This window comes from Ips typographus, linkage group LG3 (assembly GCF_016097725.1).
Source record: "Ips typographus isolate SLU linkage group LG3, UJ_Ityp_2.0, whole genome shotgun sequence".
NCBI lineage: Eukaryota > Metazoa > Arthropoda > Insecta > Coleoptera > Curculionidae > Ips > Ips typographus.
In genome coordinates, this window is record NC_138424.1 from 3,113,587 (window position 1) to 3,129,343 (window position 15,757).

At 34.9% G+C, this 15,757-nt stretch overlaps 5 protein-coding genes across 10 annotated transcripts; 4 read left to right on the plus strand and 1 right to left on the minus strand.

The window, feature by feature from the left end:
• The first annotated feature begins 1,052 nt into the window (after positions 1 to 1,052).
• LOC145727059 (bleomycin hydrolase) lies at positions 1,053 to 3,732 on the plus strand. Of its 2 annotated transcripts, XM_081976475.1 has the most exons (8): positions 1,053 to 1,263; positions 1,480 to 1,637; positions 1,861 to 2,106; positions 2,162 to 2,299; positions 2,398 to 2,518; positions 2,573 to 2,927; positions 2,980 to 3,100; positions 3,155 to 3,732. In XM_081976475.1, exons 1-8 carry the CDS (start codon positions 1,248 to 1,250, stop codon positions 3,368 to 3,370), a joined length of 1,371 nt encoding a protein of 456 aa, XP_081832601.1. In that variant the 5' UTR covers positions 1,053 to 1,247; the 3' UTR covers positions 3,371 to 3,732. The 2 variants fall into 2 exon arrangements, with proteins under 2 accessions (XP_081832601.1, XP_081832600.1); XM_081976474.1 differs by lacking the exon at positions 1,053 to 1,263 and having other exon boundaries at positions 1,437 to 1,637.
• Positions 3,733 to 3,901: 169 nt separating this feature from the next.
• Cul2 (cullin 2) lies at positions 3,902 to 9,218 on the minus strand. Of its 3 annotated transcripts, XM_081976459.1 has the most exons (15): positions 9,172 to 9,218; positions 8,973 to 9,116; positions 8,701 to 8,900; positions 8,449 to 8,611; positions 8,268 to 8,394; positions 7,829 to 8,214; positions 7,584 to 7,775; positions 7,369 to 7,529; positions 7,216 to 7,315; positions 7,003 to 7,161; positions 6,723 to 6,944; positions 6,196 to 6,277; positions 5,959 to 6,143; positions 4,475 to 4,693; positions 3,902 to 4,420 (listed from the first exon to the last, which is right to left on the minus strand). In XM_081976459.1, the coding sequence occupies exons 3-15, from the start codon at positions 8,817 to 8,819 to the stop codon at positions 4,289 to 4,291; spliced, it is 2,247 nt and encodes a 748-aa protein (XP_081832585.1). In that variant the 5' UTR covers positions 8,820 to 8,900; positions 8,973 to 9,116; positions 9,172 to 9,218; the 3' UTR covers positions 3,902 to 4,288. The 3 variants fall into 3 exon arrangements, with proteins under 3 accessions (XP_081832585.1, XP_081832586.1, XP_081832584.1); XM_081976460.1 differs by lacking the exon at positions 9,172 to 9,218 and having other exon boundaries at positions 8,701 to 8,890; positions 8,973 to 9,165; XM_081976458.1 differs by lacking the exon at positions 9,172 to 9,218 and having other exon boundaries at positions 8,973 to 9,165.
• A 655-nt stretch (positions 9,219 to 9,873) lies between these two features.
• Hat1 (histone acetyltransferase 1) lies at positions 9,874 to 11,894 on the plus strand. Of its 2 annotated transcripts, XM_081976477.1 has the most exons (8): positions 9,874 to 10,135; positions 10,191 to 10,292; positions 10,344 to 10,422; positions 10,476 to 10,735; positions 10,812 to 10,965; positions 11,020 to 11,237; positions 11,291 to 11,556; positions 11,610 to 11,894. In XM_081976477.1, the coding sequence occupies exons 2-8, from the start codon at positions 10,244 to 10,246 to the stop codon at positions 11,796 to 11,798; spliced, it is 1,215 nt and encodes a 404-aa protein (XP_081832603.1). In that variant the 5' UTR covers positions 9,874 to 10,135; positions 10,191 to 10,243; the 3' UTR covers positions 11,799 to 11,894. The 2 variants fall into 2 exon arrangements, with proteins under 2 accessions (XP_081832603.1, XP_081832602.1); XM_081976476.1 differs by having other exon boundaries at positions 9,874 to 10,292.
• Positions 11,895 to 12,232: 338 nt separating this feature from the next.
• LOC145727068 (coiled-coil domain-containing protein 42 homolog) lies at positions 12,233 to 14,508 on the plus strand. 2 transcript variants are annotated; one of them, XM_081976487.1, is made up of 6 exons: positions 12,233 to 12,437; positions 12,490 to 12,691; positions 12,742 to 12,980; positions 13,043 to 13,130; positions 13,313 to 13,471; positions 13,530 to 13,874. In XM_081976487.1, exons 1-6 carry the CDS (start codon positions 12,325 to 12,327, stop codon positions 13,737 to 13,739), a joined length of 1,011 nt encoding a protein of 336 aa, XP_081832613.1. In that variant the 5' UTR covers positions 12,233 to 12,324; the 3' UTR covers positions 13,740 to 13,874. The 2 variants fall into 2 exon arrangements, with proteins under 2 accessions (XP_081832613.1, XP_081832614.1); XM_081976488.1 differs by lacking the exons at positions 13,313 to 13,471; positions 13,530 to 13,874 and adding exons at positions 13,957 to 14,121; positions 14,176 to 14,508 and having other exon boundaries at positions 12,252 to 12,437.
• Positions 14,509 to 14,601: 93 nt separating this feature from the next.
• On the plus strand, positions 14,602 to 15,714 carry RpLP2 (ribosomal protein LP2). The gene is made up of 4 exons (XM_081976507.1): positions 14,602 to 14,753; positions 14,940 to 15,111; positions 15,292 to 15,390; positions 15,583 to 15,714. The coding sequence occupies exons 2-4, from the start codon at positions 14,940 to 14,942 to the stop codon at positions 15,654 to 15,656; spliced, it is 345 nt and encodes a 114-aa protein (XP_081832633.1). The 5' UTR covers positions 14,602 to 14,753; the 3' UTR covers positions 15,657 to 15,714.
• The last annotated feature ends 43 nt before the right edge of the window (positions 15,715 to 15,757 follow it).

Below are 15,757 nucleotides of genomic sequence, written 5' to 3' on the forward strand. Positions count from 1 at the left end.
ATTCACGTAGGTATAGACCAGAACCAAATAAAACTCCAATACCCGAGTTTATCGATGATTTTTCCAATCACCTAACGAAATCGAGAAGATTTTTTTACCAGAACTTTACAGGTTAGTAATTGTCTAGTCTGATTTGTCAAATATGGCCGACGTATGCAACGTCAGCAAAATTTGGTTATGTATAGCCGCGTTTACTTTACTTTATAGCAAAAAAATATTTCATAGAGAAAACTAATCAAAACTACTTTGCTGAGTTTGCACTTCGATTTTTGGAATCTACGTCAAATTCTATGCCTACTTGATGTAAAATGTTTGTATCGATATTCAATTGTTTTTGATTTAGCAGCTTGACCACCTCGAAAGCAGAAATTCCCAATTTGAGCGAAATTTTGGTGCACTTTTCCAGAAAATCGTCCATCTCGCTTATTTGAAACACACTGTATAAACACACCGTATATGAAAGCTAATGAACGGGGTTATCACGTGACGTTAACGCGCACGACTACGTTGTCCCGTTTAGCCGCTAGAAGGCGTCAAATTTGACTCTCGTTTTTTGCAGTTTTTGCTCAATATCTCAGGAACGTTTCAGGTTAGAGGTCTGAAATTTTGATCACACATGCATCTTGATGGGATCCAACTTTTACATTCTATACACTTTTTTGGTATCATACATCGTTTGACTTTGAAAAATTAAAAACTAGAATTGTCAAGAAATTTCAAGTAAAAATTTTTTATTTTCAAAATTAACTTCAACTGCCTAAATACCTTCAAGTTAATAGTACAAAAATGTAATTATTTTTGAATTTTCAGAATTTCCAATTTCCGTAAATTTAATTTTCTGGAAATTTCACATCCCTGATCGTGATCATCACGTGACATTATCCACAACTTAATAAACACAGTCACGTGACAATTAACAATGTTTCTCGTTTTTAAAAACGAGTCAAACCACGACGTATGCAAGTTTATTTTGACAATTTTTTGACAAATGACATCGGTTGGCATATGGAAAAATGTACATGCAAATCAATCAACGACCTACGCCACGGTGACTGTCAGAACTAACAAAAAAAAAAAACAAAACTGCTTCTATTTTAATTTCTATCTTGGAACTTGTGTGTGTCGTGTAATCCAAACAAACTTTTAAGCTGATATACAAAAAGGAAAGCTCACAGTTCCCATTTCGCACTTTCTCCTGTGCTTTGCTGACTGTCCTATCGGAAAAGTGCGTTTAAAACAATTTGAAAATGTCTTCTAAACCTGGTAAGTTGGTCAGAAAATTTAAAACTAATTTCTGCACTAATATCTGAAATATCTTCGCTGGATTGCACCATTTTTGAAGAAAACATTTATCCAGCTATTTAAATTAAATTATCACCTGTCACTGTCATCTTGGAAAATTTTAAGTGCAATTAAACACCCATTTTTTTTATTGTGCCACCAAAAAAAAAATGTCTAAATTAAGCTCTTTCTTTAAAGGTGTACTAACTAAGGAAGTTTTTGACAAGTTTAAAAAGTCTTTTTTGGCCGAGGAGAAGAATATTCTAGCCCAAAATGTTTGTACAAAACAAGACCCATTCGAGCTGGCCTTAAGTAGGAAAGTGGTAGAAGACACCCAACATGTATTCAACACTAAGGTAAAACTTTCTTTTGTTTCTATTAACCTGCATAAAGTTTTATGTAGTTATTATAGCATTGAATTTAATCCTTGTGCAAAATGTTTGTATTGCCTTTGCCTGTCTGGTTAATGTTAATATTTAAACAAGCAATTAATCACATAAACAAGTTACAAGCATTGTATGAGAAATTCACACTTGACAACCATAATTATCTGGATAAAAATAGAATGCTCTTCTACAGATTGATGCAGAGGCTAAACCACTAACCAATCAGAAAAGTTCAGGTAGATGCTGGTTATTTGCAGCCCTAAATGTAATTCGTCTACCTGTAATCAAACACTTCAACTTAGAAGATTTTGAATTTTCCCAAGGTTACCTGTTTTACTGGGATAAGATTGAAAGGTGTAACTTTTTTTTGCACAACATTGTTGAAACTGCCAAACGGAATGAACCGGTGGACAGCAGACTGGTTTCTTTTCTGTTATATGTGAGTTGTTGGGCTTGAAAATTGGTCAGAAAACTGATTATTTGGGTTTATGCAGGATCCAACTTGTGATGGTGGCCAATGGGACATGATTGTTAATTTAATTAATAAACATGGATTGATGCCCAAAAAGAATTTTCCTGAATCTTACAGCTGTGAAGCCAGTGCTAGAATGAATCAAGTTTTAAAGAGTAAAGTAAGTTAGGTGCTGCTTAGCTTTGGAGTTTTGTTAAGTGGATCTGTTTTCTTGTGTATAATATTGAACTGCTGTTTCTAAAAAGTGTGTTGGTTTAGCTCAGAGAATATGCCAAAGCCATTAGAGATTTAATCCAAAAAGGTGGAAGTGACGGTGACGTTCAAAGCTTAATAGAAGAACAAATGACCAATATTTATCGCATTGTTGGCATTTGCTTAGGTCAGAACTTGGTTCATTTCATAAAAACAACAATTAACATAAATTCTTGAACAGGTATTCCTAATGAAACATTTACCTGGAATTATTACGACAAAAACAAGGCATTCCATAGCGTTGGACCTTTGACTCCAAAAGAGTTTTACGACGAGCATGTGAAGCCTTTATTCAATGTGGAGGACAAGGTTTGTCTGGTGACTGATCCCAGGTCTACCAACAGTTATGGAAAAGCCTACACTGTGGACTGTTTGGGAAACATGGTGGGTGGTAGAGGTTGTATTTACAACAATCAACCTGTCGAACTGTTACTGGAACTGACTGCTAAGAGTATCAAGGAAGGTGAAGCAGTTTGGTTTGGGTGTGAAGTTAGTAAGCGAATGGCTGCTAAATTAGGTGTTCAAGATTTAAAAATGTGAGTTTATTGTATGAAAATAGTTATTTTGGTAATATTTTGTTGAATCTAGTCATGATTTTCCTTTACTGTTCGGCGTGGATATCCAAACAACGATGAGTAAAGGCGATCGTCTTCTTTACGGTGAAAGTGCTATGACGCACGCCATGGTCTTTACAGCCGTACATATTGACGTAAGTAGTCCTTTACACATATCACCCCTACTTTGGTCTAACTTAATAATTTAGGAACAAGGAAAAGTACAAAAACTACGCGTGGAAAACTCCTGGGGCGAGGAACGAGGCGAAAAAGGCTATCTACTGATGACCGCCGATTGGTTTAACGAATTCACTTTTGAAGTGGTCGTGGACAAAAAATACGTTCCTCAAGACATTTTGGACGTGTTTAATCAGGAGCCGATAGTGTTGCCCGCCTGGGATCCTATGGGCACTTTAGCCTGCTAATTTTTGTCTTTTGCATTGCTCAAGCGAACATTTAATCAACTCTGAATATTGTGTATATCGTTATTTTGGGTGTTTATAACGTAATTTTAGCCGTTTGCTTTTGTGAAAACGTCGATAATAATTATTGTTGGTGGTACAAAATATATATCAAGAACTTTTTCAGTAAATTTTCTTTTTATGGGTTCAAGCATGCTTGAATTGGATACTCAACTTACAGAAGTTACCAATGCTTCAGTTTACTTAGTTTGTTAGCTTGCCGTATATGATATATTAGCTGGTTTTATCGTGTTTATTGTATGTACATGAATTAATTTGAATACAGATTTGTCTTGGTCTACGTAAATAAACATTTTGTATATGGATTGTATTTTTTGTTACTCACAAACTAGTTCAGGCTTGAGAGATATTTATCTGTGATTGGTCAAGAAGAAGCTGAAAGCTGGTTTTCTTGACCAATTATAAACTGTGAAGTGTTTTAACACTACTGTGATTCCCATGCTTTTTGGGTAAAGTTGTACATTACATAATACATTTAATAAAAACAGTTTATTTATTTATTTTTTTTACTAAACCGTGTCAATAAAACAAGATACAATTAATAATAACCTTTGATTTATGAGTTCAAAGTAACAAATGAAATCTTTTTTTGTCAAATAATTAATCAGAAAAATGCTTCCTCAAATTCTCACTTTAATAACGAAAATAAAAATTTGATAAACCATTTTTCTATACCAAAAACTGTATAAAAATTTGGAAGAATCCTTAAAACAACTTCTACATAAATATAATTATAGTAATAATATATTTACAATGTATATTATACAGGAGAGGAGCAAAAATTGATTAATCAGCAACTGCGAGAGAAAAAATAGTAAACCTCTCCAACAAAAAAATCGAACTAAATAAAAAGTAAATAAACTAAGCCACATAACTGTACTCTTCACTAGAGTGGGGAGTCCGTTCTATATACTGTTTATCGATAAGCGATTCGATACATTTCTTAATAAGTTGTACGCTGGGCGCGAAGGACACTTTAGACTGGGCATATACCTAAAAACACTCATTAGAAAACGGTTTTTTTTTTACAAGATAATTGAAACCTACCTCTTGGATCAACAAGTTGTGTTTCAGCACCTTTCTCGACTTCATTATTCTGACTATGGCCGCTTGCAAGTACATTTTACGATCCTCCTCCACTGAATTCATTGTCTGCTCCACTTCGTGCGGCGTCTCTTTTTGAATCGCCGCCGTTATTCTGAATTTCGTTCGTTTATTCGAATAATCCATGTTCAATCTCAAAATGGTTTCTGTTTCGTCCAATTCCTGGTAAGCAACACATTTTAGTTTTTTTGTTCAATTGAGTCGAAATTATGTGACAGGACTAGCAAGCCCTGAACTATCCAAAGAACAACTTATAAACTGAAATTTGGTGGGACACAAAGACGGACCAGAAATGTCAAACAAGTGTTAACCCTCTGGGAGTTTATCATATCCAGAGCTGTTGCAATTACTCAAAAAAAGTCCAAACCTTTCAATCTCAATGGGGTCGTCAGTGGGTTTTTTAACAACGCAACATTTTACTGCGAAAAAAACGTGAAAATACATACTTATTTGGTACACCATATATCTGTGACGTAGGAAAGGTCCATGTGCCCTATCTCTCTTCTGTTTATAGTAAGTTGAGTATGAGATTTAACAGTTATTTTGACAATTGTCACGTTACCGTCTAGCTAAATAGTGTTCTACAATCACGTGACAATTGTCAATACTGTCCAACCATGCTCAAAAGTTGCAAAAATCAGTATTTAGAAACAAGTATTTAAAATTCTTGTAGTATTTCATATAAAACGTGTTTTTGAGATTTATGACAGTTACTTTGACAATTGTCACGTGACCGTCTAACTGAATAGTGTTCTACAATCACGTGACAACTGTTACTAACATCAAATCTGTCAAACCATGCTCAAAAGTTGCAAAAATCAGAATTTAAAAACGTTTTCTTGCAGTAGTTGATATAAAACGTGTTTCTGAAAATTATGACAGTTATTTTGAAAATTATCACGTTACCTTCTAGCTAAATAGTGTTCTACAATCACGTGACAACTGTCACTAACGTCAAAACTGTCAAACTATGCTCTAAAGTTGCAAAAATCAGGGTTTAGAAACGTTTTCTTGCAGTATTAGATATAAAACTTGTTTTGAGATTTATGACAGTTATTTTGACAATTGTCACGTGACCGTCTAGCCAAAGAGTGTTCTACGATCACGTGACAACTGTCACTAACGTCAAAACTGTCAAACTATGCTCTAAAGTTGCAAAAATCAGGGATTAGAAATGTTTCCTTTTAGTAATCGCTATATAAAAGATTTTGAGATTTATGATATTGGCACTGGTCACGTGACTGCTCAGCTAAATTATCCTTTAAAACCACGTGATTAGATCATAGAAAATTAAACTTCCTACAATTTTTGTCCTGTAACATTGTCACATGTGGCTGAGTTACGCTTCCTCCGTAAGTAGACAAAGAGACAATTTGCGCTCACTAAACTTTCCTATTTTGAAAAGTAATCCAACTATCACATCTTACCTCAGTATCAGCAAGAAGTAACTTGGAATCAATCAAACTGATGGCGTGCCTTTTAAACTGTTCAGAATTAAGCTGCAACGTTTCCCTGATCTCTTTACAGGACAGCTGGTCAGTCTTTTCGAAGAGCAGCAGTACGGCCATTTGAAACGTTTGAACGGTCACCACGTACGGCCTTTTTAAATACCCTGGAAAAACCCTAATTAATTTCAGATAAGAGTGACATATTGGTTATGCTACCTAATTTCAGTTCAGCCTGGCACAAATGATGTAACCAAGTCAGCTTGCGACCGTTAAACTTGTCGTGGTAAAATCTTTCAAACTGGAACAAACAAAATTACACAAAACTATAGTTTTTTCTAATTTTGGCATATAAAGTGACACTTTTCAAAACTGATTAGAGTGACGAAACGTTTTACTTTATGTAACTAGTTATGAAAAGTTCATTTCATCACTCCCTGTTTTTATGCATTTCCATAGAAACATATGGGCGACATCCATCATAACATGTCGTTGTCACAGTTTATACAAGGTGCTATGAAAGTGAATATTTGTGTTAAATCACTTTAAAAGATGGTTTTTACCGCTTTTTGGTCAAAATTAGAAAAAATTATGTATGCAACACGTTTCGAAAATGTCTTATTGTGTAACGAATGAATGTTTGTAGGGCGAGCGCAGAGAGATCCTAAGATCCTAAAATCGATCTTTTCGTAACTGGTTACATAAATAGCTATTAATTGATCAAATACAAAAAAATAAACTCTCACCATTTGAACACTTTTTTCCAGTTGCTGTGGTAGAGCAAAGGGGGTTACGACAGCCTGGCCTAAAGGCCAAGCCCCCGCTTGCAATACGTAAATTCCAAAATTGATTCCTAAATCCAAATCGCCTTGCTTGATAAAGGCTTGGAACTTATTATTGAGATCCGCCGACACTGACATATCAGTAAACATTCTGTGTAACTTGCTTGTAAATTCATAGCCGCAAGCCTTGAAATTTCACTTTTTTTTTATCAGTTGCTTGACAAATCAATGTCACAATACATACCTGTTTAAGCCTATTTATCATAGCCTCTTCAGCGTCCATGCTTTGAGTTTGTTGATGAATTAGTCTCTTAGCCAATGACCGTGAGTAAAACTTTTGGAATATGTCTTTATCATCTATGTATTTGAAGATTATTATACTCTCTGATAGCTTTTCATCAACCTGTTTCAAATAAAATACAATTTAAATTGAAACTAAAAGGCAATCTTTTACTACCTCAGTCTCAGAGATGCCTTTACTACTTTTTTTCAATAATGTATCACAGTATTTAGCCAGTAATTCAGGACTTCTGCATGGTGACCTACCATCATTAGGCCTGTAAACAAACAAAATCAAAAAATCTCCCATCTAAACATTTGACTTTGGTACCTGTGATTTATAACTGAATTACAAGCCTTATCCAAGGCACCCATAAAATTCTGATCAGACTTGAACACTTCCTTGATAAGTTCTTTGTACTTTTTGTAAACAGCCAACAAGTTTTCCACAAAGTTTATATGTATTGAATCACCTTGGAGATTGTGAATAGCCTGTTAAAAACAGCTTTTAATAAAAACCGTCAACAAACAAGTGAGAAAACCTACAGACAATCCTTGATTCTTAATGTGATCAAACACAGTGTCAACCAAGGCAACCAAAGCATTAGGAACACTTTTGAGCAAATCATACATGTTAGACAGGTCCTTTTTCTTTTCATACTTCACCATATTCTGACATTCACTGTAAAGGAACTGGAGATGCTCAGCAACCATGTGAAGTTCACATCTGTGTGCCACCTAAGAACATTACCCAATAATTTTTAAGTTTAGTGCAAAAAAAAAAATCACACCTTTGGTAGTGAACTACTATGTAAAAATCTCCTTGCTCTAAACAATTCCTCCTCAATTTTAGCTTTAACCCGTTCCATATACAAGCTAACATCCTTTTCTTGTAGCAGCAAAGCTGCATCCCTTTTAAAATGCTCCCCACTGGCATTCAAAAATGGTTGCTCAAACAGTTCAATGTACAGCTGCAGTTGAGACTTTTTCTTGTAAATTTGCACCTCAACAAAACTTAGAATTGTTCCTCTGACAGCCTCTAAAGGAATAGAAGGTGGTTTACCAGCTCTGTCCAAGTCTATGGCTTCCAACAAAAGCCTTACAAGTTGATGGCCTAAAGGCCAAATCATATTAGATTGCCACACTTGTAAGGCCAACTCCCCAATTTCCATTTGGTCTACAACAATTTGTTTAGGGATTTTAAAAATAAAAAAAATTACAGTTAAATACCTTGAGCAGTGTTGGATGGGTCTGTACTACCATATATGATTTCAGCATCAGACATTTTTTGGGATTTTATATGTTGATGGTTTAGGTACAGATAAAGACTATGCAGAAATTGACTCCCAACTGAATACTAAAAGAAATAAAACACCATAACTTTTGTCAATCTAATGAGTTCAGAACATACTTGTGACCAATAGTGGAAATAGTTCTTAACCAAATTTTGTTCCCCATCTTCCTGTACTTTGTTAAGTAGTTGAGCTACATGATCAATTAAATACTGCTTTGTTTCACCATACAAACGGTCAGCCAGAGGCTCAGGATAGGCGACACATAAAGAATATACATCACTATAAACAAAACATGTTCAAAGCTCAAATGGCATATTTACAAAAAAAATGTTGAACTTTGTGTTTGATTCAAAACAAACTTAACTTACGAAAATCTGTCATTCCACACAGTTCTAGGTACATGATTTAAGGTGATAACCCCTGTAATTGTCTCTCTGATAGCCCCCCATGTGGCATTGAAATCAACAGGCCTGGGCTTAAGAGACATTTCTTTGTGAATCAAACTAAACCACTATGAGACCAGTGTTCTACGGTTAAATGACAGTGCGGTTTTTCTCGCTAAAAATACCTTTGTATATTCAAAATCAACAATAATCAGTATTGACCACACAAAATTCAAAAAAGTATATAAATAACTTGCCTTGGATTGCTCTTGGCTTGTGTCCGTGGAGGGGGTTCTACGACTCTTTAATTGACTGTGGATGATCCAGGCTCGCGGTTATGTTAAGTAGACATGTCGATTAGGGGCTACTAGGTCTGCAACGCAAAAGGCAGGTGTTGAAAACTGCAAAGCCCCAAATTAATTTTCAAAACACGCAAAATCTCTCCAAAGTAGTAACCTATTTTTATTTTGACTTTTACCTGTTTGTTGTCAGTAGTGTCACTAATGTCAGAACTAGGTGAGATGATACAAGCAGCATTGCCAGATCGCAAAATTTGACACTGAACGCACTACAACCTGCAGTTGACAAAAATAATAAAAAACACGTTTTTGGGTTTTAATTTATATTTTTTAAACACCATTAATTGATTTATTGTTATGGTAAGTTTATATGTGCATAAATCAAAGCACTGTTTGTGGTTTGTGATTCTGATCGAATCTCAAACTGGGATTTACGCAAATGCTACACATGTTACCATTGTGTTTGTTACCTGAGCATTTCTGTGTTCAAAATCAATTAAAAACTGATAGTTATAATTAACCACTGTGTAAAGGAGAAAAAAATCGTAAAATGTCTGGTAAAATTCAAATCAACCAGACAAGATATTGTATAAAGTGGCAACAGCGCAGACGAGTTTGTTGTAATGATCACGTGGTCGTATTTCTTTTAAACGCATTTTATCCTTACTTATTATGATTTTATGAAAATGTTTCAGTTATTTTTGAAATGTTAATGGGTCTTACATTTAAGGATGTTTAAACATAACGTTAATTCGGTAATTTATGATACTTGTTTCACCTTTAAAAATGCCGGGTCACGTGATACTTTCTTTATTGAAAAATCTGACAACTGAAAATCATTAAACATGTCAACGTCAGAATTGCGCGCCATTTTAGTCAAATGTGTAAAAATTGTCTAGGCTCTGGAGTGTTTTTTTTGTTTTAATTAGATTATTTCTTAATTAGCTTGAGATTTAGTGTTCAAAGAGAAAAATAGCACAAATTTAGCTACACTGATCTCGCTAGCTGTCTAGACTGCTACTGTTTTGCAGTTATTTTGAGTCTGAGCCCCATTCCTAATGAAATAACCTACCACCTTTTTCCCTGTACCTCAACACCTCCTGGAGTGGTTTTAAGTATAAGTAATTTGGCATTATTTTCATTAACTTTTAAAATAAAGTTGCAATATGTCTGAAGCCATTGCAGGAAGCTCCAACAGTGACCACTGTACTGAAGAGAGTGAAGAAGAAATGATGGTTTATAAAAAAAATGCCTGCAAAGTGATAACTTTCCAAATAAGTAAGTTAATATTTCAGACTGTTGCAACATAAAATGATTTACATGTTTCAGTTTATGATGAGAATGACTTGAAGTCTCGTGATACACTTTCCTTTAGACCTGAAATGGCTCATCAAATATTTGGGGAAAGGTACAGGTGGTACATATTTGATAAAATTATTTCAAACTTTTCTAAATTGACAGTGAATCCATATTTGGATATCGGGATGTTAGTATTACAATTAGCTTGCTGCACAACTCATGCCAGTGTTACTTGGATTTGCAAACTTTAGGGAAAATCAATAAGCCAGGCATGAAGGCTGATGATGTATTAAAAGCCTTAAATCCTTGGCTGCCTAGCAACTTTACACAAAGTTCTGATGAGTTTCTTCAGTGGGTTAAAGAGGAAAAACATGATGTTATCTATGGTGATGTTGTGAAGAGTTTTGAAGGAATAGGAAAAGGTAAATGGTTTTTTTTAATCTATCAGCAGGCTTTTATTGCTTGGAAAATCCAGTTGAAATAAAAAGCTAATTTTAGATTGTACAACCTCCACTTATTTGATAACTAAAAATGATACCAGCAATAAAGAATTTCAAGACTTTCATGCTAGATTTGAAACTTATATTATATGGTTTATTGATGCAGCCAATTACATTGATCTTGATGATGAAAAGTGGCTAATATTTTATGTGTAAGTTGTGGAGTGGTAGAATTTGTTTTGCCTTAATATGGTGGGTAATTTCAGTTATGAAGAACTCAAACATCCAGTAAAAAAATGCCTGTGTCGAACTCCAGTCGCTTTTTGTACAATTTATAAATTCTATGCTTATCCTGATAAAATAAGACCAAGAATAAGTCAATTTTTTGTTCTGCCATCTCACCAAAGGAAAGGCATTGGCACTAAATTGTTTGAAACTGTAGCCAGACTTCTTCGAGCAGATGATAGTGTGATTGATCTAGCAGGTTTTAACACTCATTGAGAAAACAACCAACAGATTCTAACTGAGCGTTTTTAGTTGAAGAACCAACCCCGTGTTTTGAGAAAATTAGAGACCTGGAAGACTGTGGCTTACTGCATTTAAAACTAGTGAAAGAAAACTTAAGTTTAGCGAGTACAAGTTCAAAGAAAATTTTCTCAATAGCACAACAATTGAAAATAGGCAGAAGGCAAATTCAACGCGTCTATGATATCTTAACGCTGTACTATGCATCACAAAAGGGCGCCGTTCATTACAAGAAAGTGTTGGAAAGCATAAAAACTCGCATTTTTAATGAGATTGATGTGAGTTGCAATCCTCGATTGTTAACTTAAGGTAATCACGTTTGTAATTTTAGCGACAAGGCTCTCCTGGTAAAATGTTTCGCAAAATAGACAGCAAGGCAAGCCTTACTAAGGAAATTGTGAATAAAAAAGAGGAGGGACAGGCGGCGTTTATCAAGTATTGCGACAAAATTGAGCCCTCTGTTGAGTATTTAAAGGTTAAATTAGATCTGTGGCTGGAAAGGAATAAGCCTGAGGCCTGATTTAAAAAAATTGTTGTGTTGTCTTACATTTTTGTTTAATTACTACTTTTTAAATTTAGTTCTACTTTATCAATTTTTAATAAACTATTTTCTTAACGTTTGTTTTTTTGTACTGTAAGACATTTGCGTCAATCTCAGCACACTAGGTAGAGATTGTAATTGATCAAAATGACCAATCACAAACAGTGCTGCCACATAGACAGAGGCCGCATTCGTTTTCGAGCTCCATGGAGCGAGCAGCGCGTTTTTGACGTCACGATGACGTAATTTAACCAACTGTCAAAACAATTATTGAACAGCCGTTACATTAGGAAGCCCTTGAAGCGTAAAGGGCATCCTCTTTGGATGCCACTTTAATTACATTGCGCTGGTTGTCTGTAATGTACACAAATGTGGCCCTAAACTGTGTATTTAATAAACATCCTGTATATTTGCGTAAGTTGCGGTTGCCCAGACAATATTATTGACATAACTTTAACTGCCAGTAATCGCTTTACAAACCAAAAATATCGAGTTTCTAGCCAAAATGGCAAAAAATACAACCGTATTTGATAAGCTCTATTTTCCTAAAAAACCCAACTACGAATATACTCCCGAATATTTTGCTTCTAAGGCCAGCAATACACAACAAGCTTTAGGGTACGTTTATGACCTTTCAGAAGTAAGTTTATAATTGACACCAGAATTATAGGAGATACAATAATGGAGACAACATTGAACGGAACGTTGAAATAACCAATTACTTGGTCAGAGGACAACTGGCCAAAACCACGAAAAAACTGGAAAGGAAACGGAAAGACTACAACGACAAACGGAAAATTGTACAGGAACAATGGTCGGATTTGAAGCAAAAGGAATCAACTTTGCGACAAAACTTTGTCAGATTTAACAAGGTTTGCTGTTAGTTTAGTAACGGTTTCGTGTAGTACTAGGAGAATTTCAGTTTGTGAAAGAAAACCAAGAGAAAAAAGACAGGGCGGCTAACAAAATAATCGAACAAAACCAACTAAAGGAGGAGAGGCACAAACGCATGGAGGAACTGTTGGTGAAATGCGAAAACATAGCAAACACTAAAAATAAAATGGATAAAGTGATCGGTCAATACAAAATTTACGAGGATTTTTTACAGCAAGTGATCGAAAGAGAACCATCCATGCAGAGCATTAACGATCTGCTCAAAAGGTGAAGAAATGTTTAATAAGGAATTAAATAACACATTAAAACAGGTTTTATTGATTCAATAGATATGAAGCTTTGGTAAGTGCTAGAAAAGATCTGAACGACATCCAACAACGCGATATGATGAAACTGGAAAAGGCCAAAACCAATTTGGTAAGACTATATTATTTTTGGTTTTGCATGTTTTTTCAAAGTTGCATGTATTATTAGTGAGTCTCACTCTGTGTGTGTGGTTATAGAGTAAAAATTAGTAGAATAACAAAATAGTGATGAAGGTAAGTTTATCTGGCATATTATCTTGCAATGTGTGTATTTATATAAAATAACGCTTTTAGAGGCATTTTGTGGACAGTAATTTAATTAAAATCGCCACCATGAACAACCGCATCAACCAGCTGGAAGCCAAATACGACATAGCCAGGAAGAACTGTGAAAAATGGGAAAAGGTTATTAAAAGCATCAAATCAGAGGCAACAGAACAGATTATCGTTACGGTACGATTGCTGCTGAGTTTTGAGAAACTTTTGGGAACTGAGTGAAACGGTTTTATAGGTTGCTGTCAAGGAGTGTTGTGCTAAAATGTACACTCAAATATGTCAAAGGAAGAAGATGAAGCCGGTTTTCCTTGACGATTTTGCCGAACAATTGCTGGTTATTAAGCAAGCTTTAGGAGAATACGAAATAATCAATGAACGATCCAAACAAATTGCTGACAATTCTTTCAAAGACTCAGTTAAACCTCAAGTATCGAATAAATCGTAATAATTAAGTAGCAACTGTCTAGTAGTATGTATTTGTAATATTATTGTTAAGATAGTTAATTTACAATTTTATTAGCTAAATATGTCCGCTTTAAAGTTTCTCATGTATTAGCATTATTAAAAACCACACAAACAACCTGGTGTTGGCAAAACTGATCCTACTACCAACATAATTTTTTAAAGGTATTTTACTAGAAACTACTGAAAAATCTTTACAGATGAAACTGGTTGAAGAAAAAAACTTTGTTATAATGGGTTTGAACAACCAGATAGCGAATTTGCAGGCGCGTTACGAGCACGCAAACATCAAAGCGTTGGAATCCGAAGATTTGGTGACGCAAATTAAAAACAACGCTGTTAAGCAGCTGGGCGAAATTGACACGGTTTTTCCTATCAAAATTTAGTTTTCCTGATATTTGAATTTATTTGCTATTTAGGTGAAACATTCGATTTGGAACGTGTACGTGCACATGGCCACTTCCAAAAAACACCCGATTAAAATCAAACGGGAAAACTTGGAGGAGCAGATGATGTACATTAATCGCACCTTGACGGAATTGTCTAAAGTTATCAAACTGGTAAAGAAAAAGACCAAAGGAAAGCCTTCTTAATGTCTGGAACACATTAATTCAAAAAATATATAGTTTTTCAGTAAAATAATGTTTTCACAAATGTACGTTTTATAACCTTGTTCTGAAAATACTTTTACCAAACCAACTGATACAAAACACTTCCTTTGTAAAGTTGAATAAAAAGCAATTTGGAAATTATATTCTGAAACTAAATAAATGTAATAATAAATAACGGTCAACATGTAGAACAGAGTGTAGATTTATGAACCTAACCTCTAATGTATTTGACTTTTATATGAAGTCTGTCATTTGTGACGTTACCAGAATGTCAGGTTAGGGGAAGACGACGCAAAAAAGCTTCAGTTCGTTTCATTTTTTTTTTGACTTCTTCGCAAGTTGTGCACTGTTGTGAGTAGACGCGTTTCGTGTCTTACGACTTAAAAGTAAGTAAAAACAAACATTAAAGCCCTAAATATTACCTTTATCCTGTAACTAGATACGTTACATTTATTTGTATGTACGTTTCAAGAGCTAGAATCTCAGGATTCCGGATATAAATTAAGATTACATTTTTTATAGGTTAGAAAACTAAAGGGCAACATTTTCAAAATAAGTGAATTTTGTTTTAGATGCGTTACGTGGCTGCTTACCTTTTGGCTGTTTTGGGCGGAAAAGCCTCTCCCGCCTCCGCTGACCTGGAAAAAATCCTTGGCTCCGTGGGTATTGAGGCCGATGCCGAAAAACTCAAAAAAGTGATTTCGGAACTTAATGGCAAGTCCATTGACGAAGTCATCGCTCAAGGTAAGGGCCCCTTTTTTCCGTGTGTGCTTCGTTTTGAGACAAGTTTCAGTGATGATTTCAATCATACCATCTTTCGTCTGAAAAATGTGATGCATAATTTTTAATCTGATGGAATTGAACAAATTCTGTTAACCAACTTTGTATAATTGCTTTTTCAATTTGATTTTTTTCATATTTCAGGCCGTGAGAAGTTGAGCTCTATGCCAGCTGGTGGTGGAGCTGTCCCAGCAGCTGCTGCTGCCGGTGGAGCTGCAGCACCCGCCGCCGAAGAAAAGAAAGGTGAGCTACCACATTTACCTAGACAAATTGTAAAGCATTTACCTAGTAAAAATGATGTTTTTTTATCACCATCTTTCGACTGATTCTTAGTTTGATGCAACACAATTATTTGTCTGATTACTTTTTCTGCTTTGTGCTGTTAATGTGCAAAAACTTGGTAGTGGTTAATTTGTTTTTTCTTTGCACTTTCAGAGGCCAAAAAAGAAGAGAAGAAAGAAGAATCCGAATCAGAGGATGATGATATGGGTTTTGCTTTGTTCGACTAAGAGTTTTTTATTTTATAAGTTTAACACTTATTTTTAATAAAAAGTAAGAAAGTACAAATAGCCTAGCCATTATATTCACCAATATGTTATCAAGTTGATAA